The sequence below is a fragment of the Rhinolophus sinicus genome, linkage group LG03 (assembly GCF_036562045.2).
Source record: "Rhinolophus sinicus isolate RSC01 linkage group LG03, ASM3656204v1, whole genome shotgun sequence".
NCBI classification, from domain to species: domain Eukaryota; kingdom Metazoa; phylum Chordata; class Mammalia; order Chiroptera; family Rhinolophidae; genus Rhinolophus; species Rhinolophus sinicus.
In genome coordinates this window covers 32,309,630-32,337,610 of record NC_133753.1, presented here as the reverse complement: position 1 = coordinate 32,337,610, position 27,981 = coordinate 32,309,630, and the positions used below count along the sequence as shown (strand labels likewise).

At 36.4% G+C, this 27,981-nt stretch overlaps 1 protein-coding gene across 3 annotated transcripts in view; it reads right to left on the bottom strand.

Annotated features, from left to right (window-relative positions):
• The window catches only part of PPP2R5E (protein phosphatase 2 regulatory subunit B'epsilon), a 133,491-nt gene that overhangs the window by 16,881 nt on the left and 88,629 nt on the right, over window positions 1-27,981 (bottom strand). For all 3 annotated transcript variants that reach the window (XM_019733634.2, XM_019733636.2, XM_019733635.2), the window contains exons 4-7: window positions 22,355-22,456; window positions 16,172-16,264; window positions 686-816; window positions 506-565 (exon numbers count right to left, since the gene is read on the bottom strand). In XM_019733634.2, the coding sequence (XP_019589193.1) occupies window positions 506-565; window positions 686-816; window positions 16,172-16,264; window positions 22,355-22,456 (386 nt within the window). The remainder of the gene's footprint in view (window positions 1-505; window positions 566-685; window positions 817-16,171; window positions 16,265-22,354; window positions 22,457-27,981) is intronic.

Below are 27,981 nucleotides of genomic sequence, written 5' to 3'. Positions count from 1 at the left end.
ATCACATTGTCTAGTTACATTAGCCTCCCTTGTGTATAGAAACACACAACAGCTGTCTCTTTCCAATTCATTCCACTATGGCAGGCAACAGCTGTTCAAGAACTACACCTGGGTACTCAGTTCCTTTGAAAATGACAATCTTCCCAATTTATTATAAACTGGCTTTCAAAAGGTATGACGAAGGACAGGTAGCCTAGAAACTAACAAGAAGAAGATGTTTTGGGGTAACTGGCCTGACTGCAATTAGATGTACTGTCTCCGTAGTAACGGATAAACTGTTAGCTCTTTCAGTCATCCCAGCAGAATTAGCAATGCATAACTGCAGACCAAGAGGAACAAGAAATCGTGTCTTGGAGAGTCAGTTGGGAAACATGCTAAAGCACAAATGAGAGTCCCTGATGTACACACAGTAAGAGATCTAGGTCAGCATTTCCCTGAGCCACCTGAACCTAATTTCCAGAATGATAGTCACCTGAGATTAGCAATTCGCTAAAAATGTGCTTACCTTCCTAATATTTCCAGCAGTTCAGCTACACCATTGAAGTGTTCTGTTTCATAAACAAACCTTTAAAAAAGAAAGGGGGGGGGGAAAGTCAGTACACTACGTTCAAATATTTGAGGTGTACTTAATAATTCTATAAAACCACCAACTTTGTTTCTCCTTCTCCCCCCTCCCTCCACTTACCTTAGAAAAATATTGTTAATCTGTTTTCGGATAAATGCTCTAAGACCAAGAAACTTGCCATAAATTCTGTGTAAAACTGTTTTTAAGTAGTCCCGTTCCCGAGGGTCTTCGCTGTCAAATAGCTCCAAAAGCTGTCGTAAATGAAAGACAGTGTAGCTGTCAAAAATGGTTTCAGGAAAGAATCTGGAATTCTGCCACTCATTATCTGAAATCCCTTCCTTCTTTCCTCGAAAATTTACTGAGCAACTATTATGTGCCAGGCATAGTGCTAGTCTTTGGGAATAAAAACAGTAATAAATAAGTCAGGCAAGTGAAGAGATACACAATAATCCTAACAACAGTAATAGGTAGCACATATGCAGCACTTAGTAGGACCACCAGGCAATTTTCTAAGCAATCTGCTGATATTAATACTCCCTATGAAGTACTTTTAGCCCCATTTCACAGAGATGTTAAGTAACTTGTCCAAGGTCCAAGCTAGTAAGTAGTAGAGCTGGGATTTGAACCCCAGCAGCCGAAGCCCTTGAGTCCATTGTCTCGACCACTGCACTACTCTAACATAAGCTACCTACGGCGCTTATGTTCCAGATATACAGTTAAGATAAGCCTTCAGCTCTACCAGAGCATACAGGTAAATGAAACAACGGAAACCAAAGCAAACATCAAAAAGTCCCCAATGATACTTGCAATGTTTCTTTCTCAATCTTAGTTCTTGTTACATGGGTGTGTTCACTTTGCAAATATCCACTGAGGTGAATATTCATGGTTTCTGTACATATGTTATACATGAATAACATTTTTTAAGTTCCTAATCGTCTATAATCTAAAGTCAATAAATGAATCCTGGTAAGATTACATCTTGTCATATGTCAACACAAAAACTTGTACATGAATGTTCATAGCAGCATTATTCATGACAGCCCAAAAGTGGGAACAACCCAAGTCTCTGGCAATTGATGCACAGATAAGCAAAATGTACTACACTGAACTATTATTCAGCCATAAAAAGGAATGAAGTAGTGATACATGTTACCACCTGGATGAACCTTTCAAGCATCATGCTAAGTGAAAGAAGCCAGACACAAATAGCCACATATTGTATGAAATTAATAAACTGCTATGAAATGTATAAATATTCCATTTATAAGAAATACACAGAATAAGTTAAATCAGTAGAGACACGAAGCAGAATGAGGAGAGACTGCTAATGAGTATGGCGTTTCCTTGGAGGAGGATGAAATTGTTCTGCAATATATAGTAGTGATGGTTATACAACCCTGTGAATATACTAAAATACAATGAATTATAAATTTTATGAATTGTATGGTATATAAATTGTATCTTAATAAAGCTACTATTTTTTTCCTAAATGACAGTAGGCAGGTTCCTCTGGCTGAAGAATAAACTTGGAGACTGGTTTAAGTTTTGCTGAGGTCTTTATACATTCATTATCATGGCAATAAAGCAAAACTCAGTTCTAATGTTGACTTTGTAACAAAACATTTCAAGAGTACATAGTCTGCATACAAATGAATGCAGACTACCCTAATTACCAAAAAAGCTACCAACATACAAAAGCATGATTTCAGGTGTTAAGATGAAGACATGAGGCTAAGATTGACAGAATACTAACTCAGCGGGCAGTAATCAAGTAAATTATCTACATTTGTTGGGCACTTTTCTTTGAACAAAAGGCACCGTTATAGACCCCCCCCCCAAAAAAAAGAAAAAATGGCCCTTATAAAGGCAGGAAGCAATAACAAACTGAAGGATAGTCTTCAAAAATGGGCAGTGAGACAAATGCAATTTTTGGCTACACAATGTCACTCATCCATCCTTCCATTCATTCAAAAAATGAGTGTTTCAAATAAATATGTATGCCTATTAAGAGTCAGCCCGTGGGCAAGGTGTCAGGGACACAATGATGAACAAGACAAACACAATCTGCTTTGAGAAAGCTTAGTCTAAGGAGGGATGGTGGTAAATAAACAGCACGATAGATGGTTCAGGATGCTATATAAATACACTGCAGATACATCTACTCTATTTGGGAGAAATGGAGTGATCAGGGAAGGCTTCCAGAGGAAGTAACATCCAGGCTAACCTATGAAGAAATTAGGAGCTAGAGGTAGTTGAATGTTTGTGGCAAATTCTATGTCACATACCTTTACCAGCAGCCTATCTGAAAAGAAGATGCTGTTAAAATGCCTGCCATTTCTCTGCCATGCAATCAATCACTCAATCAATCTTTGCACATGCCAGTGACTATCCTCATTGGTGGGGACACGCATGGACACACACACACACAGGAACAAACTTGGAGTACACAGGAAAAGCAATGAGCAGGTCAACTATCCATTTCCACAGGAAACAGTCTAAGAAACAAAGACACGTGACCTGTAAAGGCAAAAAAGACGCCATGGCTCGGAATCTCTTATCTAGTACATGCTCAAAATGACATAAGATCACTTACCTGCCCATCCTACTCCTTGTTAATGGAGATAACCTTTAGAATTCTACTTTTTTAATTTGGTTTCTATTTTTAAGTGTGACAAAAGTGTTTAATGAGTAATTTGCAAGTACCATAAAAGGTTTCAAAGGGTACACTAGTAGCAAAACTTAAATTAACTATGCTTATGTATTGTTTTTAAGAGTTTAATGAAAACATAATTAAACAAAAACTACTTAACTAATGTTTTCATTAGTCCTTTAAAGAAAATGCATCACCAGGTACCTAACTTGAGTCATTTACAAAGCCACAAGCGTTGCATATATCATGTTCAGTGAGAAAGAAAGATGAATTGCAGTATGTAAATTACTTTTCTGCTACTCTATAGAACACACTTTTGATAACTTTATGATGAATGAGAAAAAGGAAAAAATATAACAGTGCATAGGCCAAAAAAGGGGGAGAAAAGGATGAGCTGTGATTTCCAAAACAAAACATGCATGCTTAGTTATATATATGCTCCAAACACCCCTCACCCCCCAAAAAAAAGCAATGAAAAATATAATCCAGCATCTGTAAATGCCTAGGTAGACTGTGCCACCTACAATACCCTGTTTCCCCAAAAGTAAGACCTAGCTGGACAATCAGCTCTAATGTGTCTTTTGGAGCAAAAATTAATATAAGACCCGATCTTACATTACATTACATTATATTATATTACATTATACCCAGTCTTATAGTAAAATAAGACCACGTCTTATATTAAGTTTCGCTCCAAAAGACTCATTAGAGCTGATTTTCCAGCTAGGTCTTATTTTCGGGGAAACATGGTATAATAGGCAACGGGTTGTTCAAAAAAGCAGCTGGAGAGTTTCCAAGGTGATTACAGAGCAAAGACAGACCTGTCAACATGCTGACTCCTAGTTAAAACCAGCCTTCCTGAAGCTAATGAACAGGGCTAAACTGTGTAGCAATTTAACCCCAAAGAACCCTCCTTTGAGCCTCACAGTAAACCAACAGTTCAGTGAGAGGGGCAAAATGAAAAGGACAGTAAAGGTCTTCCAGTTCTACATGCGGGACTGAACCTCTATCCTCTTGAACCTTCCCTGAAATGAGAGTAAAGGAATAAAAATGGAAGGAACTACGAGTAGAGAGGACTGGAGAACAAATTCGACAAATGTGTACACTTCTCAAAGATGGAAAGTGGATGGCAAGTGGCAACTATCTTAGGTTTCATCTTTCTCCACTCTGCTAAGTGTTTTTCCATTCTACGAGCAGGGAGGAACCCCAACAAAAAGAAAGCCAGTTCACACCAGAGAACCCTTAAAAGGCTTAAGAATTGAGGGGACCAGATGTATCTGGTGGCAAGGCATGCAGAGCTATAACAGAAAGATGCTTCAAAATTTGCAGGAGGAACAAGACGTCCTAGACCCCTGTCCCGTACAGTGTAGTGAAGATTTACAACCGAAGTCTGGAGAAGATAAATGTCCCCAAGTCTGGTCTTGGGGACACTGTATACAGTCAAGTGAAGCACTTATTGAAAATAACGGGGTTAAATGAAAACTCTGCATGCTGAACAGTAAGTCCTTGGCTAACTCTCTACCTTGACTAAGCTCTGAATTCTGGGTGAGGTCCCTTTTTAGGGAAACAGTCTCAGGAGGAAACACCTATAGATATGCTAATATTGAAGGGTTTCCCAATATAATGGCAAGGTCTCTGCCCAATATGCTAGGTGTCTCCCATACATGCACACATACACACACACAGGCTCTCAGAGGCTTTTTGACGACTAACTCATAACTATGAATATGAAGTCAAAGATCACCAAACATTCTAACATAAGACACAGAGACTAAAACAATCATAAAGAACTGAGAGGAAATAGCCACAATGCAAGGAGTAGAAAAAAGACTGCAAAAAAACCCAGAAAACAAAAAACCTGTTACAGACTCAGAAATAAACAAATATATTGGATCCTTGAAACAAAAATAGCACCTGTTACACATGAATATTCAGAAAATAAAAGGGCTTTTAAAAATTCAAAAGGTAATAGAAATAAAAATTTCTATTTTTATTCCAGGAGAACTGACACATTAAAACGAGCAAATCTACCCCAAAAGTATAACCAGAAGACAAAGATAATATAGAGAAGACAAGATTAAAAAAATCTTGAGGATCAATCCAGAAGGTCCAACACATGACTAACAGGCATGCCAAATAGGCACCAAGACAGAAAAATGGAGAAAATGAAGAGAAGAAAATTATCAGAGGAAGAATTCAATCCAATTTTCCAGAAAAAAAGACATGAGCCATTCTGTCCTTGCACAATAAATGAAGAAAGACCCGTATCAAAAAAACACATCACTTTGAAATTTCAGAATATTGGGGACAAAACATAGATCTCAAAGGCTTACAGAGAAAGTAAGTCACTATAAGGTATAAGTAATTCAGCTGGCACAGGCCTTCTCAATACCAACACTGGAAGACAGAAGACAATGGAGCAATTCCTTAAAACTTCTGAGGGAATAGAATATGGCTTCCAACCTATAAATCTATACATAGCCAAAATGTCAATCAAGTATGTAGGCAGAACAAAGATGTTTTCAGAGAAACACATCTCAAAAAATTTTGTGATACTGTGATTTGTAATAAGGAATATATATTTGGTCTTCTGCCACTGTTCCTGACACATAGCTCCTAAAACCCTTGAAATTTCCTAAATGATGAGCTGCAATAAAGGTGTCTTTTGTTATGTTAATGAGGTGGCCCTTGGAAGGTGCCTAAGGATGGGGACTGGTTGCCAGGAGAACCAACTATGTGGTGAGAGGATTAAACTTTCAGTCCCACCCACCTGACCTCCAGGGAGGGAGAAGGGCTGGAGGTTGAGTCAATCACCCGTTGCATATTATTTAGTCAATCACAGCTATGTGTGAAGCCTCCATAAAAAGCCAAAAGGACTAGGTTTGGAGTGCTTTCGGGTTGGTGGAGATTGTGAAGAGCAGTGTGGTCTGAGAAGCATGGAAACTCCATCCCTTTCCCCCATGCATCTCTTCCATCTGGCTGTTCCTGAGTTTATAACCTTTTATAATAAACTGGTAATCTAGTAAGTAAAATGTTTCTCTGAGTGCTGTGGACAAACTCACCAAACCAAGGAGGGGCAGTCACGGGAACCTCCAATCTGTAGCCAGTTGGTTCAGAAACACAGGTAATAACCTGCGCTTGTGATTGGTATCTGAAGTGTGGGGTGGTGGGGTTGGGAGGGACAGTTGAAGTGGGGGAACAGTCTTGTAGGACTGAGCCCTCTTAACCTGTGGAGTCTGACACTATCTCCGGGTAGACAGCGTCAGTATCGAGTTGAACAGTAATACACCCAGCTGGCTTCCCAGAACTGCTTGTTGGTGTGGCACCTCCCTACACACACACAGGAATTGGGTACATGACCCCGTTAAATTTACATCCCCTTCATGCTCTTTTAGGAAGCATCTAGAGGATGTATTCCACCAAAATGAAAGAGGAAAATAAGCAAGTAAAGATATAGCCCAGAAGAGTGGCAAAGGGAAGTCCCAACCAGTGCCAACTAGAGCAGGATGACCAGGCCTCTAGGAAGGAGGCCTACAAGAAAAAAATTTTGGAACTGACAGACTAGCTGATGTGTGGGTCATACTGAGAAGAGTTATGTGGTGTGCTCAGAATTAGGAGATGAACTAGCGGCCAATATAGAGGAAAGCAAGCAAGGCAAAAAATAAGGCAACTATTAATTCCTGGGGTCTAAGGTAAAAACAAAACAAAACAACCTACAAGAATTGTAATTGCAGCATAATTTTTGCCTTGGCTATGAACAACATGTACACAGCCATACTAACGCAAACACTACAATTTGATTTAATTAAATTTTGTCACATAACTGTGTTGGAAAGATATAGAGAGATATAAAGGGAGAGATATAATAGTTTATAGTAAGAATAGGCAAAATCTAAAATGAAAAATAATAAAATAGCAGTATAAGGATGTTATTTTAGAAATATGGAGATAAACATGAAAGACAGCTAGAAGACTTGAATCTTACCTCTAGGAAATGAGACGGGATTGGGGAAGGAGGAGGCACGGATTGCTATTTTTCATCATATATTTTTCATTTCAATTTTTAAAATTGTTGTTACTTTGTTAATTAAAATTACTTTTAAAAATTAAAAGCAAAAGGCTTGAAATAAAAAAGCCCGATTACCCTCTACTACAATAAAGAAGCGACTGCCCTGCCCTATTCCATGTAAAAACACATTTTAAAAAACATCAGAAATCCTCAAGTAGATAATCAATGACATTAGTATTCTAAATATTTTCTTCCACACTTTGTTTTCATCCAAATTAAAATCAGATCTCCTATTTCTGGCTTTATTTTTAACCTTAGTTACTCTACTACCTGAAAAATCATATCTTCCTAATAATACCTTCACCTTGAATGAACAAGGAATGCACATGGAGAAAACAGCCCTGGAACCGAGAGGACAAGAGCCAAAGGCAACCTGACTCCAATGAATCCGAACAACTCAAAGGGATGATATGAAATGAGCCAACCTACGGGCAACCAATGTGAGAAAACATAGTGGGGACAAGGGACCAGAAGGTTGCACATTATAAGATTCTAGCAATCTGACTTCGAGACCTCTGTGAAAATTCAGTATGAAAATTTCAAAGGTGTAAAGTCACACAAATATGAACAACTCTGCCAAGTCACATGCTTTTTCTTCCCAATTTCTGGCATTCTTGTCACAAACTAAAGCAGTCCATTGTTTTCTGTCTCAAGCATTCATTTTATCTGACTCAACAAAACCTTAAGGATTTAAACCTTTACGACAACCAATTTGGTCGCATTTCGAGAAAGAGCTGTTATGCTATATAACGATGCACTTAGTGGGATGCAGGCTACATAACTAGCTACATAATTTGCCGGCCCCAATGCAAAACGAGAGTGCAGTGCTTCTTGCTCACAACTATGAAGAATTTCAAGACAGCAAGAGCAAAGCGTTAAACCAATCACGAGGCCCTTCTAAGCACGTGGACCTGTGCAGCTGGCTCTGGATGCAGGACCTCAGAGCAGTACAGCTCTTCTTTTAAGGCTTTTGAGTTACAGGTTGGACAGGATGGGATGAGGTGACTTACTGTTAATTGCTAATGGCTAACTGATAGAATTAAATTCTCCAAAGTTTTATGATTTTTGCTATAGACTCTGAGAAAGAAATGTAAACATTTTGATATATTCAAGAAACTTGTTAGGAAAATAGTTCTTTGTATTGGAGCTGAGATTCAAGGCCTCATGGAATTTATTTCAGCTTAGAATTTAAAAGTTTTAACAGGCTGGTTTCTGTGGAGAACAATTTGTCTTGAGTTTTTAAAAACACAATAACAAAAGGTCACTTTTAAGGACAGACTGAATGATTTGCATAATTTGCATAATAAATAAGGCACCTTTCCGCTAAATATAACTGCAAATGTGAAGTACAAATTATTAAATAGCATTCTCCAGCAGTACATATGTTTACCGGGCACTTGAATAGTATGTCTCTTAGCAACCACCGACTGCTTTTCAGATTTGCAGAGTGGCTGAAAGCAGTCTTTAGAAATATGCTGCTAAAATCTTGCCACAGTAATCCACCCAATGAAATAATTCAAGGTTTAGCAATTCATTTTTGGTCTAAAGGGGGAGGAGGGAGGCGATAATAAAGAAAACATTTTCCCGACCATCCTACAACATATGAAAACTGTCTTTACTGGAAATAGAGAAGTTGTTCCATAAGCCCAGGCAAGCCCACCTAGAAGGCAGTTCCAGAGTTGTCTAAATCTAAAATCAACAACATTGCCATAGACACAGTGCACTATGTAATCAACTGACTATCTTTGAGAAATCTGACAGCTTTCTTGTGCAAAGACTGAGATTAACTACATAAGAAATGCTAAAGGTTATGTAAACCTGGATTTAATAAAAATTACAATGAAATTTAAGCAAGCCAGTCATACTGTTCTTAAATAAAAAACAGCAAACCCTTCTTCAAAGGTACAAGTCACAGGCTGTTTTGTCTAACCCACATAAAAATCTGGGTTTTTCAGCTTATCTTAAAAAATTAGAAGATCTGGCAACACTTGGCCCACTTACCTACCAGCCAACAGCTAACGGGAGCGGACTGGCAGCAGGGTCCAAGCTCTCTAGGTCACCACTGTTTCCATCACTCCTTTTTGTTACTCAGACTACTTCATTTTGTACCATTTGTGTGGCCTCTGTAAAGATTTGAATGTGCTATCTCTGGTTCTCACTAATTAAAAAGTATATGCTCCTGGCACTAACAAACATTTATTTCCCCTACTGATTGGAAGAAATCAGTTGGTAAATTGGAACTGATGAGAATCCAGGGACAGGAGAAACCATATTTAACATCTTGAAAAACTACCAACAGCCAAGGAAGAACCATATAAGTAGAGTCCAAAGGGTTTTTTGATTTTTAAAATAGTAAAAGTCAGATTTCAAAAAATTCATAACATGCTAATTAAGACATGATATACTAACATCATACAAATTCATGGAGTGAAACTATTTAAGAAAATATGGTGAAAGAAGGTTCTCAAAACAAGAACTGATCCTAATAAAAACAGTAGTGATAACAGCAGCATAATCTTTACTGAACACTTACTGTGTGTCAGGAATTGTTCTATGGGCTTATGTATGTATTCACTTACTAAATCTCCACAACATCCTTTTAACATAATTACTATTATAGTGCAGATATTTAGCATCTACTTTCCACAGCAAATGAGGCATAGAGTAGTTATATAACTTGCCCAAGGTCATGTCATGCACAAAAAACGTGGCAGAGCCTGAATTCAAACCAGTCTATATACTTAAGTGCTAATCTATACTGCTTCCTGATGAGGAAGAAAAATGGGAGGTATTGAAAAAGACTCCTGAGGCAACACAGGAAGCTTTTCGTCAAGCTTCAGATTTTAAAAGGACACATACAAATGATGAAATGAAGGAAACTCAATGAATGTTAAGTATAAAAGAATGGCTCAGTCTTACAAAAATAGTCTTAGGAAGGCTAATGCACAAAACCAGCTGAGCTTTGTGAAAACGAAAGGCAACAAAATGAGAACGTACTTATAACTGAAATATTTTTACTATTCTTATTGATTATAACACATGGGCATTATTTTTTAAATGCAAAAAAATAGAGAAATATAAAAATTAGAAGATCATCACACTTAATCACATCCTCTCAATGAACAATAATTGTATATATCTCCTTTCAAAAATTTTAATGCATATACAAATAATCCTTTTCCCTAAAATCCTTTTCCTTAAAAGACTCAGGCTCAGAAAAAACATACTGTTCCATAATGTGCATGTTTCACTTAAAAATAGATCAAGTGTAGCTCTATCCTAATCTTTTTACAAACTTACGAATTTTGCACTATGTGAATGTCTACAGTTTATTCAACCAACCCCACAGAGGAACTTTTAAATTGTTTCCAATTTTCTAAGACTCATTAACAACGATGCATTCAATATCCTTATACATATATCTTTATGTACATATCTGAATATTTCTCATGGACTTGCTCAATCAAAATTTAAATTCATTGAATACTATCAGATTTCCTCTTCAGAGGATTATGTCATTTTAATGTATGTGCGTGTGTACATGTATGTATGTATGTATGTATCTATTTGTTGGTACATTTATTATGGGTTTCATGGCAAACTAAGTAGGGTCTTTTCTACCCAACGCTCTATTATATGCGATTCCCCTGTACCCATACTACATTTTAAAATTAATGTCCCTTTATAGGATATTTTAATATCTAATGGTAAAGTATCATAGCATTAGTTTTTTTTTTTTTCAAAAATTTATTTTATTTCATGAAAATTTCATTTGAGATTTTCAAATAAAGAAACTACTGAAATTTTAATTAGAATTGTGCTAAACGTACAAATTATTTGGAGATTCTACGAATATCTTTATGATGGCAAGTCTTCCCATCTAGGAATATGTTACAATTCTGCATTTATTCAAGCCTTTTTTGCAAAATTTTATTATAAGTGTCAAATAAATTTTTAAATTTTGTTTCAAAAGGTGGAGATTTAAAAAATAATACTAGAATCAAGAAAAATAAGATATCCTACTAAAATGGGCAGATAATATGAGAATAGTGTAAAGAGAAATTAATACTTAATGAGAAACTACTATACCCCATGCATGATACCAGCAGACATTGTTACAAGTCATTATCATTTTATCATCATAACAAGCCTACTTGTAAGTTGTAAGAGAGGTGACTGTTGCCATTTTTACAGAAGAAAACACTGAGGCTCAGAATAGTCAAAAATCTGCCCAATTTTTCAGTACCTATTTAAGATTAGAGGTAGGAATCCTGTCTTTATATCCATCATGTCAACTGAATTAAGCTTTAACAGCTGTCAGTTTGGGAGAGTTTTCCTGTTTTACTCAACAGTAACTCATTTACCCTGTTATCCCCATGTCACAAATAAGGAAACTCAAGCTTGAGCAGTAAGTGTATAAACTTGCTGAAAGTCATGCTTTCAGCCAGGGTTTGAAAGATAAGTCGGAAGACAAGCCAAGGTTTGAAAGAAGTTTCTTCTTACCTGTCATCTCATATCCTCAGCTCCTAAAATATACTTAGAGTACATAGGGGAGTCAGGGTTCAATTCCAGAGCTCCCGAAATTTCTTTCCCACTACATCATGTTAAAATAGCTCAATTCTTACTTTGCCTTTGTCTTTACTGGCAGGGGAATAAGAGTCAGAATAGGTTGTAAAGAAAAAGCTAGCTTCTATAGAAAGTAAAATTAAATCTCATGGTTAGAATAAATTATGTCTAACTGAATAAAAAAGTGTTATGTTGAGATCACCAAAGTTCTTTTTGAGCTCTTTGAGAATCCAGAGAATAAGAAATCTGATCAAAGACGAGGAACATGGTAGTTGACATCGCAGGGTGGAATCTCAGCAATAATAATGCCTCAAGCTCTCAGAGGCCCACCCATTTCCAGCAGGTCCCAAGTCAGGACCAAACCTCCCAGGAAGGGAGCGCAGGAGAGGTAGGCAGGGAATTAGGTCTCACTCCTAGAAAGTGCTGGGGTCTCACGTAAGTCATCAGCAGTAGGAAAAGGGACAGGAGGCCAACATTATAGGTGACCAACATGAATGGACAGGGTATTCTGGAAAATGGTGGCTAACTGGCATCCAGGGCTTATCCCCAACACGATAGCTAATGCACTGGTTAGTCACTATGATTACATTCAAGTACCACTCAGGGTGCCATTAATTCTGCCAATACCCTTACTATCCTTTTCATGACTGATTTAGGGACTGGGGTGAGCCTGGGTCTGAAGGTTGAGTTCATCAATAGAACCAGAAGAGGGAAGGTAAAGAAAGCAAACGTAAAAACGAGGCTGGGGCTGAAAAGGTAAAGTATAAACAGATGGACTTCACTATTTATACTTCATTTCTTGTCTCGGGCAAAGCTCAGGGACAGAGGATCAATCCCATGGTTTGTAAGTACTTAGGGCAACATTCCCAGTACATAGCAGTAGTTCCCAGAGTTCACTAATGCCCATGGCAGATAAATGGCATTCCTTCTTATGATGAAGTTTCAAGGCCTATAGAAGAGGGAAATGCTGTAAACATAAAGTCCTGGTTTTTATCACAGCCTCTGACAAAGTCTGTACACTCTGCTTACGAACAAAATTTTAAAAGGCGGGAAGGATGATGACATAAGACTAAATTTCTAACTGGTTCAATGGAATTCCAAGACTGCTGATCAATAAATCTGTGCCAAAATAAAGGGAAGTTGCTAAGGGCCTGCTACAGGCCCCTGTCCTCAGGCCTGGCTAGTTTGATAACCTTAATCAATGACTTAGATAAGGCCGACAGCCAGCATATTTAAGAAGGTCACAGATGTGATTAAGATGGAAGACCCAGTGAATAAGGTGAATGACAGATTCAAGATCCAGAAATACCTCAAAAGACTGAGGAGAAATGGTATTCTACAGGAATATACCGTGTTTCCCCGAAAATAAGACCGGGTCCTATACTAATTTTTGCTCCAAAAGATGCATTAGGGCTTATAGTCAGAGGATGTCATTCTGAAAAATCATGCTAGGCCTTATTTTCCAGTTAGGTCTTATTTTTGGGGAAACATGGTATGTCAGATCCTACGCCTAGATAAGAAAAATCAAACTACAAAATGAACAAGAAAACAAGAGAAAGCACGGCTTTACAACAACATGTATAAAGCTAAATTAGAAGTCAGTTAAAACCACAAGCTTTTAACATAAATTAGCAGTGTTATGGAACAGTAAGAAGAGCTAGCGAGACCTCCCCTTTAAGAAACCTAGTCTCCAAAGGAATGGGGAACCCAACTCTAAGCTGCACTGGACTAACCAGGCTCAGGGCACCGTGTTAGGAAACAGGTGTCACCCTTGAAGACAAACAGACACATGTTGAAGACTTCAAAACAAATGAGACAGGGTTGACAGAACTAAGGACTCAGGCTAGACTAGCAGAGAATGCATACTGACAGCTGGTAGGCTAGATCTAGAAGGCAGGTGGGCTTGTTCAACCTGAACAGGATTTTTGAGCTATCAGAAAATTTCACATAAAAAATCTGGATTTCTGTTTCTCTTGGACGGGGGAAAGTCTGGCATAACTGAAGGACGAGAGAGGGGTAGCCAAAGCTCCCGTCAGTAGGAGCCGGTCTACTTCTAACACCTGGCTACCAGACTTACTATAAATAAGCCTGCAAGCATTTGAGTTGCAACCGCTGTTCTAGAGAAAAAGAGCCAAGTGGTAAACACAAAAGCTGTATCCTAACACCTGAAAGGTTATGGCTGGCCAGTGATATATTAAAGGACTATTCTGGGGAAATAAGGCCAAAGGGTACAAAATAGAGGGAGGTTCAACACAAAAAAAATTAACAGAATTTTCTAACAAAAATGGAACAGGCTGCCTGTGTATATGGCCCCTACTCATTGAAAAAGGGTAAACTGAGGTCACCCTTATCAGGGTTTCAAAGAAGTCTGGTTAAAAAACTAGACTAGACAACCCAAAATGTCCCTTCCAAGTTTGGGTTTTTCTGACATTCTAATCTTAGGAGCTTTATTATCATTAGGACCTGTCTACCATGAAGAGCATACTGAGCTGGGCCCTGCATGTTTTTCATGTAAAGAAAGCACTAGCTTCATAGTGAGATTGTAGAATTTATTGTTTTCTATGTCAGCTAAACACAGGCTTTACTGTACAATCATTACCTGATCCTCTCAGGCACTTTATTTTACCGTAAATATAAATGAACCTTGTTATTTCATTAGTGTGGAGAAGTGAGGGCTACTCCTGCCTTGAAGTCCTTCCAAGTCATAGTGAGGTTCAGAATCACAAGGTGGTATCATAGTATAATGGGCAGAAAACCAGAATAGGAAATGTGCTTGGGAAAACTTGATGATCTTTCTAGACCTCAGTTCATTCATCTATAAAATGGACATAAAAGTTAGCCATGTCTATTTTAGATTGTTGTGTAATCAAAATAAGTAACACGTGAAAGGTGCTCTGACAACTACACTGTGCTACATAAATGCAAGGACTTTCCAACACAAACACAGACCTGTTATGTCTTTCTTTCATTTTTCCTTCTTGGTGTACGAATCTGGATCGGTCTACCCATTTACCCAGCGATCCCTATATTCACCTGTTTAACTACCTCTCTAACTATTTCCATCTCAAACCTCAATCTTCCAAAGCCTCCTGTGTTAAGATGTGAGACGTGATTCACCAGTGTGGTACTGATGTATGCTCAGTGTGCAATACAGCTCAATGATCTGCCCCATGCAACCAGGAGAAAAGGTATGCACAGGTGCTAATGAGCCCCGCAGGCAAGGTACAACAGCTTCTTTCCGACTCTTAGCTGACAGTTGAATTGGGCTTTAATTCCACTCAGCCACATGACTGGGGATGTACAGGAGCCTCAGTGACCCTTAGCGCCCTGGAACTAGCCTGCCTCTGGCATTCTACTGGATTGAACCACATGAAACTGCTGTGTTTTGAATGTCAAAAACAGCCAAAATATCAGCTATGGTTCAACCTAATATATCCAAAATTCTAAATTTATTCATTTAGTTAGGGAGGATGAATGATGTAATCATGAAGGTTACCAATCTTTACCAGGTAAGGCACAGGGGACATCAATTTCCTGCCAAATGAATGTTTTAAATGTGAAGTTCTCACTAGGACACATGGCTTACTAGGCGATAGATATTTGTTCTTTTCTCCATGAGGTGCCCCATGTATCACTTAGAAAGGAGCTCTAATAGTCCACACACCAGTTGACACAAGTACCCATTTTTATAGATGAATGTCAACAACAAGAGTAAGGAAATGTTACCTAAAAACTCTGTGCCATGAAAGTACCCAAGTCCCAGCTATAAAATGTAAAGTGGCAAATCAGAAAAAATATGTACTCTGAAAAGTTCCAAACAGGTGAGAGTTAATCCCGTCACGGAAATTTTCAAGTCTTGAGTTGTGCTATTTCCTACTGTGAAAACGCACCAGTATTCTGATTTTGATTGTTTATTAAATGTTACTTATGCTCTGAGCCATGCCTACTCAGTTTTAACATATCTATGCGATAGTTCATTAAGACTCCTTATGAAAATAAAAGTTTTTAAGCTATGTAAAGATTCATGCAACTAGGGTTATACCAATAAAATTCCTTTGTAATTAAATTTGAGGAAAGAAAACTGAAGGGATTTAGGCATTAGCATTCCTTGTTGTTTAAAATGTAATTAATTTCCAGCACAATAAATTTAAAAAGTACCTATTACTTTTAATGGTTACTAATTGAAATTAACTTATGTATATATGTTTGTTTACAGGGTAATGTCACTGTCAATACTAGATTATGCAAACATCAAGAAAAAATGAGATAAAGTATTATCAATTGAATAACAAATACATGCAAACCACAAGAATTTGCTTACCTGTAATACAAATTTCTGATCTATGTATTTTTTGGCAATGCTGGGTTGGAATTCTTGGCTTTCCAAAAATCGTATGAAAAATTCATATACAAGCTGCAACAAACAGAATATAATTAATTTTAAATTATAATTCATTGAGAATAGTATCAAAAGCCTGTAACTCTAAAACTGACAGGTTTTAAATGTCGAATCACTATGTTGTATACCTGAAATGAATATATGTTAACTATAATGAAAAAAAAATCTGTTAAAGAAAACATGACAGGTCTTAGAAAACTGGGTTTTAATATAAATCGACTAGCTATGCTAGCCTTTCACTGTGGCTCATGGTTGCTGTTATGTTTTTAACATTTTAAATTAGAAAATACAGGCAAATAAAGCAAATAAAAATCCCCCATCATCTTCGCCATTCTGAGGTAACCACTATTAACATTTTAATGTATAAATCTCCCAATTTTTCTATACAGTTCTACAACATACCAATGTCCTATAAATATATTTTATATAGTTTTATAAACTACTTTTACCATCTAAACAATATATTGTGAACAATTTTAACAATATCTACGCCATTTTTCTTAGTAGCTACAAGTATTCCATTATACATAGACTGTCCTATGCTTGGACATTTAAGTAGTTTCTGAATTACTTCTCCATCAAATTATGCCACAATGTACATCATATAACATACATCAGTGCATTTGCTCAATTATTTTGTGAGTAAATATTTCTAGAAGTGGAATTGTTAGGTCAAAAAATATTCAAACATTCCAGGATTTTTAATAATCATTGCCAAATTTCCTTTCAGAAAGTTTATAGCAATTTACACTCTTCTAAGCAACATATGATGGTGTAGCAGACTATTCTCATCTGCAAAGAGTAAGAATATTCTCGTTTGAAGAGTCAACCTTGAATACCTGTTCTGATAAGCACTGGGGGGGACACTGTTTATGTTCTTTGCATAACAAATGTGTTAAAGTATACATGAGCTCCTGGTATAGTGTGTAACAGTATATAGAAACCAGAACTTTGAAGAGACAGAAAGACACTGGGTTGGAAGCCTAGCTCTGTCCATTCCTAACTGTGTAACCCTAGGCAAGTTAATTTCTCTAAAACACTTCCTTCAACTGTATAATGGGGATGACAATCCCTAAGATTAAATATGATAATATATTCATATATAAAGCCCTCTGCAGAGACTAATTATTGTCTCAAACTTTCTGGTCTCACTTCTTTACATTTAAAAATGATTAAAGACCCCAAAAAGGTTTTGTTTATATATATATATATATACAATATAAAATGTTTAGATTATTATATAGCATACATATAGAGATAAAAACTAAGAAAATTTAAAATATGCATTACTATTTCATTTTAAAACAAGAAACTATTTTACATATTAACATATTTTTTGTGAAAAATAACTTTATTTTCCAAAAATATTATTGAGAAGGCATTGTTTTTATTTTTACAAATCTCTTTCATAGCATATTAGAAGACAATATTCAGTGTGTTTGGGTTGAAGTATATAAAGAAAATCAAGCCTCATATAGAGCTAGCAGTATGAAAAGGGAGCATATTTTCAGTCTTTTCATATAACTGGGAATATTTTTCTTTGGTACCATACTACAACACGATGAACAGTCGTTTCTTAAAGATGAATTGCAAAGTAGAATTTGAAACCATATCAATGAATTTTTCACACTCTGTTACACTAAATTCCAACAGTCTATCTTGCATTTTGAATGGATCTTTATCATCCATGGCTTCCTAACATCATCCACTGGTTAACTGGAAAATATTGGTTCACTGTGTTATGTAGAATCTTCAAATGTTGACACATTTCATTAAAGTCCCATTCTTTAGTATCTCCAATTTTATCAAAAAAGACTATAAGCTTTTGGAACTTGTAAAGTTCAAGGTAACAGATACAAGTTTTTCAAAATTCTAATTCTAAATTTTGCTTGAATGCTCTAATTTTATTAGTGGTAACAATTGTTTTCTTTGTTTGTTTTAGAGAAAATATCCACCAAACACCCAAGCTGAAATAATCCTAGTTTGTCAGGCATTCCTTCAAGTAAAAATTATATTTCATGGCAAAACGAAAAGCTAGTTTAGCTTGCAGCTCAAAACAATCACACAAGTGCTTTAGCACAAGATAACATACTTCAGTGTGCAGCAGATGTGCTTTATGCATACTTCCCATTTCATCATGAAGACTATTTTTTTAAATGTATACTCGAAGGTCAAGATTTAGCAAAATTATTTTTTGCTGCTTTTTCAAGGACATTCTTAATTGAAATTGCCTTTTTTTATTGCAAGTACATGGCAGTGAAGAATAAAACTATAAGGCCAACTGGGACCAACTGCTTTGATTTACGCTAAGGCAACAGCAATTTCAACCAACATCGCTTTTACAACTAATAGTGCAAACGTCAACAAAGTGAAAAAGCAAATCATGGAGATTATAAAACTAGTTTCAAATTGCAGGCCACTTAAAATCAGGTCTCAGGGCCCCCTAAGGGTCTGCAGATACCATTACCCCAAATATATCACACAGTAACCTTCTAAGTTCAGATACTAGTTTAACACTTAAATTAGGTGTTCACATTAGAATTTTACTTCTTTATAAAACTATGCTTTTCTCTTTGAAATTCTCTGAATTCAGAAAAACTTCTTTCCTAATGATCTGAAGAACACTGCCAAGTTATATATGTTCTCCTAGTCAGAATAGTGCTTGAGTCCCAACACCTCCATAAAGGGGGGTTTCCTCTCTCTTTTGACTCCCAAGAAGTGGAGAGATTCTTATCTTTCTGATCTGAATTGTGGGCTGGCAGGGCTTTCTAGCAGGATTGGCAAAGTGCTCTCTCCCCTCTGGTCCCTTGAAAGCAGTTATGGTTTAAAATAATTTGGTGAAAAGACTTCAGACATATTTGTTAGTAGGTATAAATGTTCTCCATACTTAAGAGACATGTTGTACCTCAGAATCAAAAATCTCCCTTGAGTTTCTAAAGGGAGAGACAGGGAACAGGGGGTGATCAATTACTTTTCAGGGTCACATAAGGGAATTCTCTTAGGAACATGAATAAAAAGACTTTAGCTTTCCTGTTTTTCATTCTCAAGTGTAAAACATTAAAAATAATCCCTTAATTGTCAAAGGAAGTCCTGCAAAATCATATTCTACTGGAAATACAGACCCAATTTCAGAAAATACAACAAGAATAACTATGGTAACTATGGGTTACCAGTTTAAAAGATACCAATACAGATAATAGAAAAGATCAAATAACACACAAACCCCTTGACATACTTGAACTAAAATTTGTGGATTTAATATTCTTTTTTCTATTTTTAAATATCCCCAAAGAGCCATGATTTGTTATAATGAGTAGTTTTGAATGGGCCACAAATTTAAACCACAGAAGAGGTGCGCAGGAGCAGTCAATTAGCTGGGCAACGAACCTAGCCATTCACCCAACCACAGCTCAAAAGCAACAAAATTGCACTGAGATGTGGTGGTTGGGTGAGCTAGAGTTTAAAAAAAAAAGTGAAAAGGTATAAGAAAGTGCTATGTTGTGGTAGGAAAAAGTGGATCAATCAATTAAAAAATAAAATATGGAAGTTGGTGATGGATCATTATAATATTCGTAAATGTTCAGTGAGTGTGCTCTTGTCTACTAAAACCACCTATCAGTGAAAATGGAAAGGTGACTAATTGGTGGAGTCAAAATATGCAGAGGAAACACAGGATTCTTGAGACAAGTCAGGAGCCTGTACACAAACTTCCACTAAGCAATAGATGGTGAAGGCCAGTGTGCCTACCATATTAACCTTTACTATGCATGAAAGTTGATTTGTGAATTTTAAAAAGAGGTTTCCTTTACCTGATCCAGTATTAGTCGTATTTCCCCCTGAGCTAAAGAAGGAATGAGAGGATTACAGGCTTGAACAGGACGTCCACACAGATGAAACCAGCCTACTTTGAATACAATTTCCTTTATAGCCAAACGGGTGTAAGTTTCATCATCATTCCTCATTGCTGCTTTGGTTTCAGAATTTAAAATGAACTAATGGTTCATGTTCCTGTACTGACATAGTGTAAGCTAGAGATTTTTGGTGGCAGAATTAAATTTAGTAGCTTTCGAAATTAATTTTTATAGAGTAAGCTTAGGAAGGATTAACTGAAATATTGAGGTAAACTTTATCTGTGAGGTAAATTTTTATTGTAATTTAGGGGAAACATATTTATGGTGATCATAATTTTTAGAATACTCAAAAAGCTCTTGCAAATGGCAAGAGTGGTCTGTCTCTTCTTTGGGATATAGAGAAGACAAAAAGTTAAAGTTTGAAAAGCATCTCTTTCCCTGTCTTTTCCACCATAAGATGTGGAACTTTCCTGAGGACATTATCTTTTGTTGTTTGTTTTGTTTATAAAATTTCTTCTAGTCTACAATGCACTTCTATAAACTGCTGCCAAGCATTAAGAATAAGACATGACAAGAAGTCCACCCAACCAAAAGAGTAATTCTTTTTTTTCTGGATTTTTGTCACAATCTAGATAGAACATATCATGAAAAACACAAACAGTTTTACAAATTTCTTAGATTGTAGATAATATGCCTGGCACCTTAAAAAAACAAAAAACAAAATCAAGCATCTAAAATAGTAAATCAACTACAGTGTTTTAATTAATTTACTCAATTTTGCCATTATTAGTAGAAACACATATATATCATATGCCTAGGTAAGAGGTGAGAAAATAGAGCCCCAGAAAATTCTCTACATAACTAGGAAATAGCATACATGTATAGCTGTAGCAACCCGGAGCTGCCAAAGCAGGACCGGGAAAGTTGCAAATTTATGCCAAAAATTCTGAAGTAGAGAAAAAAATAAACCCTTGGACTATCTCTAGGCCCTATCTCCCTGCTGCACAGTTTTTTGCTCTTCAGAAAGTCAACCAGTAACCACAAGCACAGCTAGCTACAAAGATGCAGTGCCTTCTGCCTCGAGAAGTACAAGGTTATATTCCTTCTCTTCCACCCTTTCCTCCTTGCTAGTAGTCAGAGGACTAGCCTCTGAGAATAGTCTGACTCAATGAAGATGACTTCCGGTTCATTACATTCAAATTTTCCTCGTTCTACTCCTTTGAGAAATGTTGGTCTTGAGAGAAGGCAGCCAGGAAAGGATGGAAAATGAGCTGTATGAATAAGAAAAGACAATACTGATGGGCCCAGTGCTGGGAGAGGACATGTAGGGATGGCCATGATCTGTCCTGGTACACAAGTGTGACTGCAAATTATGGCCTACTTGGTGCAAGAGAACAAAACGGGCCCTCAAGCAAGCTTTCTCTCAGCTGTTGCTCTTCCTCTCAACACCTTGAAACAGCTACTGCAATTTGTTTCTGCCCTTCCAGGCTAAAGAAACACATCTGTGGTTATCAGGAAGACATGCATACAAAGTCCCCAGGCTACCCACTGCTGAAAACGAGATGTGCACGCTGTGACCTAATTACATCTAACTAATATTAATGTGAAAACAGTTCTGCTCTTGTCTGAGGTTCCAGCAGGCAGAATTGCACAGAAGCTCTAATAAAAGAATAAGAACAGCCAGCTGGACTTGTGAAATGGGAGGGTCCATACTACCGTGTTTCCCCGAAAATAAGACCTAGCCAGACAATCAGCTCTAATGCATCTTTTGCAGCAAAAATTAATATAAGACCCGGTATTATATTATATTAATTATAGTATAGTATAGTATAGTATAGTATAGTATAGTATAGTATAGTATACCGGGTCTTATAGTAAAATAAGACCGAGTTATATTATATTATATTATATTATATTATATTATATTATATTATATTAATTATATTATACTGGGTCTTATAGTAAAATAAGACCGGGTCTGATATTAATTTTTGTTACAAGACGCATTAGAGCTGATTGTCTGACTGGGTCTTATTTTCGGGGAAATATAGTAAAACATTACACTGAAACTTACTATTTTCTTCTTTTGGCATCCTAATTATCAAGAGTAAGAAACATAAAACACATTCTCTAGCTTCTATTAATGTACTGTAATTTGATTTCTTAGTGAATAAAGGCCTTCAAGAAATTCCCATGCTAATCAGCTAATAAGTTCATGGATCTTTCTTTTGTAACTAATAGTAGTTCAAAATACCTGTAAGTGTGGCCATGATGCCTCCAGGGTAGGTTCATCTTCTTCTGGATCAAATTCATTGCTGTCACTGGGAGGGAGAGTTCTGAATATATTGCAAGATACCTAAAAATAAACAAGCAGCAGAGTTAGTTGGAAGCACCTCCTGGGCAGCCTTACACAAGGTCTTTGCAGCCAGGCGAAGGGAACCCAGATGCCAGATGACAGGAGCACCACCAAACTGGAACAGGGACCTCTTTCTCTAGGCTTTGAGGTCAGGACCACCTCCAGGCAGAGCTAGAAAGCTAGAGTAGCACCTTCTACCCTCTGCAACAGTACTCCATCCTTATATGGCCATTCCCACCCCAGGTCCCTGTGATCGTGTACCTTCCATCAAAGCCTGCTCTTGGTTACTTACCAGAGTCAAGCATGCTTCTAATGAACCAATTTATACTACGATATAAATTACTGCTAATGGGCTTCATGTATTTTCTTTCTCAGGCTATTCACAATTTGCAAATTTACAGTTGAACTAATGGTAAAATTACAGGCATTCACAAAAAGTACATCAGAAAAGATTATTTTGAAACTTTTCTAACATGCTTAAAAATCATACCTCAGTTAGCTTACAAAAGAATAACTGCCCAGGGTAAGATATATCTGGGATACAAACCTCTCTAAACCAGACATTCCTTTACCATAAGCAACTTTAAAATTTAATCTAGTTGCTCAAAGAATGGCCATGAGTTGGTTACTGTTGAAACTGGGTGATGAAGAGATGAGGATTCATTATACTATTAGACTATTTCTACATATATTCTAAGATTTCTATAGCAAAATGCTTATTTTTAAATGCTATTGCAACTATTCTCAGGGTTCCTTTTCCATTTCTTTTCTGTTTCTTGTCCTATTTGTACTCACCTATCCTCTTCTAAGTATCCTAATATGTGAGTTATGCCTTTAATTTCAAGATAAAAATGGGCTCTTGAATTTGTTTGAAAAAGATTATTGCTGCCAGGAGAGAGTTAAAAATCAGAGCTTACTGCAATTGCCTTCGAGCCTAGCTCACAAGTCAGTGGCTGAAAGACTCAACGTATGGGCCAGTTTAACCATACAGTTCAGCTCCAAAATCAGGAGATTACAACTGGGTCAGCCATGGACGGGGCGTGGAGGGGATCTCTAAATCCCCTAGATTTTCTGCAACATTTTGTATGTGTGAGTGCAACTTGGGAAAAGATCCAGTTGCCTTCATCAGATTTTCAAAATATTTCCTAGATCTAAAAATGGTTAAAAACCACTGCCCAAAATGGTAAATTTGCTTCCACTAAATCTTCCTTTATCACTAGCAGCCACTTCTGATTTATGGCCCAGGGTAAATAAAGTATTAAATAAGTAACGTTATTAAATAGGTAATGGCAGTGCCATGCTTACACAAATACATCATGACCACAAGCAGCCACCAGCATGACTCCCTACCATATAGCAGCTTTGTAGAGAGTCTACGTGACTGGATTAAAAAGCATCAAGACATTTCTAAAGTAGCAAACTGTCTCTATATTTAAATAGATGAGGCTCTAGCCTAAGCCTTCTATTTTATTCATTCAGGAACAAATTATCAAAAATGAACAAAAGAAAAAATAAAAGGATTTATTTTTCAACTATTTGATTTTAATCTACACTAGTGTCAATGCAAAGGAGAAAAAACAATTTAAGAAATAAGTGTCTTCGAGGTAGCCTAATTCATTTTCATACTAAAGACATTATAATAAACAGTGAACATTGGAATTAAAACTTGAAGGCCCTGGCCTGACCTTCAATAAGTGATTATTCGGACAGAAAGCAAGGCTTGGGGGGGGGGGGGGCGGTGACAGGCACAGATGTTAAAATCAGATAGAAAATCTTGGATTAGGAGTTCCGCTGAGTAACCTCCAGAATCAGAACACGTTAAAGACTATTTCATCTAGCTTTTTCATCTTATAAATAAGAAAAGTGAGGTTCAAAGAGCTTATGAGTTTCTCAAGGTAACACGGTGCCATGATAGGGTTGGGTTTTCAAGGCTCTTTCTCTGGCACCCACATCCACCTCCACCCCTGAAGACCATGTAAGGACCTCACTTCTTTATATCTCTCTCTTTTTCCTCTGATTTGACCTCCCCCCACCCATTTCTTTTATCAGTTTTATTACTCTTTCATTTTCTCATCTCTCCTTCCCCATAATCTCTTTACCAGGCCCTCAGTGTCACCCATGGGCACTGTTTACCTACCTGAGGGCATTCAGGTGTAAGCTGATGACTTTCCTCAGTATTAACAGGGAAATACAACAATCTCTTCATGCTTGCTGTCTGGTTCAGACCCCCATCATCAAACATCTTGATTATTATAATAGTTTCCTCTCTGGTGTTCTGATTCCTCCCATCCGTCCTTACGTCCCCTAATTAGAATTTGGGCCCCTTAAGGACTCCTTACTAATTTCTGAATGCTTAGCACCTAATATACAATAAATGGAAATAATGGGGGTTGCTGGATAAATCTAAATTTCATATAAATAAATAATTTTTAGCTCAAGTATGTCCTCCATGTTGCATGGACACACCTAGACTAAAAAAACTATTTGTTTTTTTACCTGAAATTCAACTGTAACTAGTTGCCCTGTGTTTTTATTTGCTAAATCTCAAAGCCCTAAAATGACATTAACATTAACTAAGAACGTCTGCTGGCTACAACCCAGTGTGACTCAGAACTGGCACTGTAGCGTCCGGGGGAAGAGAAGGAAAGAGGGGATACTGCTGCAGGCCCAGCACAGGACCTACCAGCTGCTGGCTTTGAGGGACTGGGGGCTCTCTTATTTTTCAGTTCGTTAGTTCACTGGTGATTACTATTAACTATGGTGTAAGAAAATAAATTTCAAAGTCTTGGCCAAATGTGAAAGAGGAGACTAAAATGTTCCCAAGTACACGCATGGCCCAATAAGGAAAAAAAGAAGAAGCATTTAGGCATATTTTCATCAAGTTTTGATTAAACAAAAAACTTACTACTTTTTGACTTGCAATATAAAAATACGACGATTCATATTTTTAAATAGTTATTTAAATTACTGCAGAAAAAACAACTCACTGTGTGTGTGTGCCAACCCCTTTAGCTCCATAGAACTACTTACTAATTTTACACCATGATTTTGGATGATATTTTTTTTGTTGTTTAAGGAAAATGATTAGCAAATTATAAAAGAACAGAATGTGGTTGGTACCTAGTAACTACTCACTAAGTATCTACCAAGATCAACACTGAACAAACCAGAGAGTAAGGACAATACAGTTAAAGTTATTAAAAAACAAAAAAACTAGTAAAAGAATAGTTTGTTTCTATTAGTTATATATTTGTTAGCACTATTATTATTTAAGGATTAGGTAAACAGGCATGCAATGTGATCAGGGGACCACTTTTACTACAGTATAGCACTGAGGCAACTTAAATCATCTTCTCTGTGCTTCACAATAATAGTTTCTAGATGATTAGGTGTCATCGCTCGGGGATAAAAGCTGATGAATGAGCTGACCTCAAGAATATTTCTCTTTTATCTGTGAAACTAATGTCATACAATTATGCAATACTGCAAGTATATCAACTGTAAATACAAAAATGACATGATAGCTATAAAATGAATTTTCTTGAGATTATATCTAAAAAGTAAATTTTCTAATAAAATAAAGGACTAAGTGAATGATGTTCAATAGAGAACATTCAATCAAATTAAAGTATCATTATTCCTTTAGCACTATTTGTATTAAGACTTCATGTTAAGTAATGATTTCAATAATATCCCTGAATTTTTTCATCCAGTTCATTCCTTCATTCACTCATTACATAATCCATCATATACTGAAAAGAAACAAAATAATTTAATCAAGCATTTAGAACCAGAGGGAGGATCCAGTAAATGCTAGGTCATCCTGCTTTACTCTCATGGTATTTTGTGTTAACCCAACAGATGCATCCAAATAGATATGGCAAAACGAAATCCTGAAACAGGAAAATCTCACAGTAGTTTATCAACACGGCAAACATGGATACAATTTTTAAAAACAATTACATGCAAAACAAAAAATGTGAACACAAGCGAAACTTACTTTAAATTCTAACAAAGTTTACCTAGATACCCTGTTATGCTATGTTTTATAGCATAAAAACAATAATAAGCAACATACATATAATATTAACTTACTTTTGGTAACACCAAACTTAAGAATTCTTAATGATCCCAATGTTAAAGAACCTTCCAAATCTGACTCTTAGCCCCTTTTAAAGTAATTGCAGATAATTATGGATAAATATCTTTTAAGCCAATGCTTTGATTAGGGGGAAAAATGGCAAAATTTTTAAACTTTTAATTGGGACTTAATTTAATTCACTGGCAATTTGTTCAATCAGTAATTTGTTCTAAAGCTAAACTATGTATTTTAATTACCACAATAAATCTACTATAGTTTCCACTTCTGACTAGGTATATAGTTTCTTCTTAAACCTCGATTATCTATGTGACAAACCACAGCTGTTTAAAAGTTATCTGAACTTGTGAAACCATCAAGATCCCTATCCTAAAGACTTTATTCTAAATAGCAGAAATTTAATTAGATTGTTGTGACAACTTCCTAGATTATAAGCCATCCACTGCAGCTCTAACTTTATTCGCTAAGATATTAAACATGTAACTGTCACTGCTATGGAATATTACAAATACGATAAAAATTTTCAGACAAGATTTTCCATTAGTTATTATTCTAAACATGTTCACTTGAATTACATATGATTCCTTGAGCCAAAATGATCCCCACAATGCCCTTGTCTGCCACACATACAGGTCTCAACAACACAATAAGGACTAAACACATAGGTGTGGTCATCCAGTAAGGTTGTACACATTTTTATCATAAAACCACTTTTGTGGACAAAGCTCTAAACCTCTGAGAAACCATTCACTGAACCAGAACCAAAGATAGAGTGCACTATCTACATGTGACTAAGAAACAACATGTACTTGTGACAGTTGTGAGGTTTGTTTCACAACACCCGGAAATCTAGAGGAACATTTAAAAGATTTCTAAAGTTAATGTCTACAACCTTATTATCATTACACATACATTGCCACACTTTAAAACTGTATTAGCAGGGCTTTCTAGGACAGAGTAGGTCTTCTTTTAAAGCTGATTTCTGAAATGAGGCAGAAGGAACATCTTAAAATGATAAAAGATGCTTAACAGCCAGTTGAAGAAAGGGAATAATAATAAGAAAAAAAAAGAAGTTTAAAAATTTATATTGCCCAATTAGAATTTTAAAATATGTAGCCAAATTCAAAAAAACAAGATTAAGTAACAGAAATTCTGGGCACGTACTATTTTCATTTTCCTAACTCACAAGGGTATCATTTTTACTTATACTTCCCTTATCAAGTATTTCCCTCAAAATCTACTAGGTAGACACACTGTTCTGATTTATACAGACTAAAAAAATCTGTTTTCATTGTTATTGTTGCTGCTGCTGCTGTTGGTAGAAGTGTTTAACTGATAATTGTTATGATCAATTGGTGTAACTGGATTTAACATATAATGATTGTTTCTGAAAGTAATTTGTTCTCTTTAGACATTCAGTTTCTAG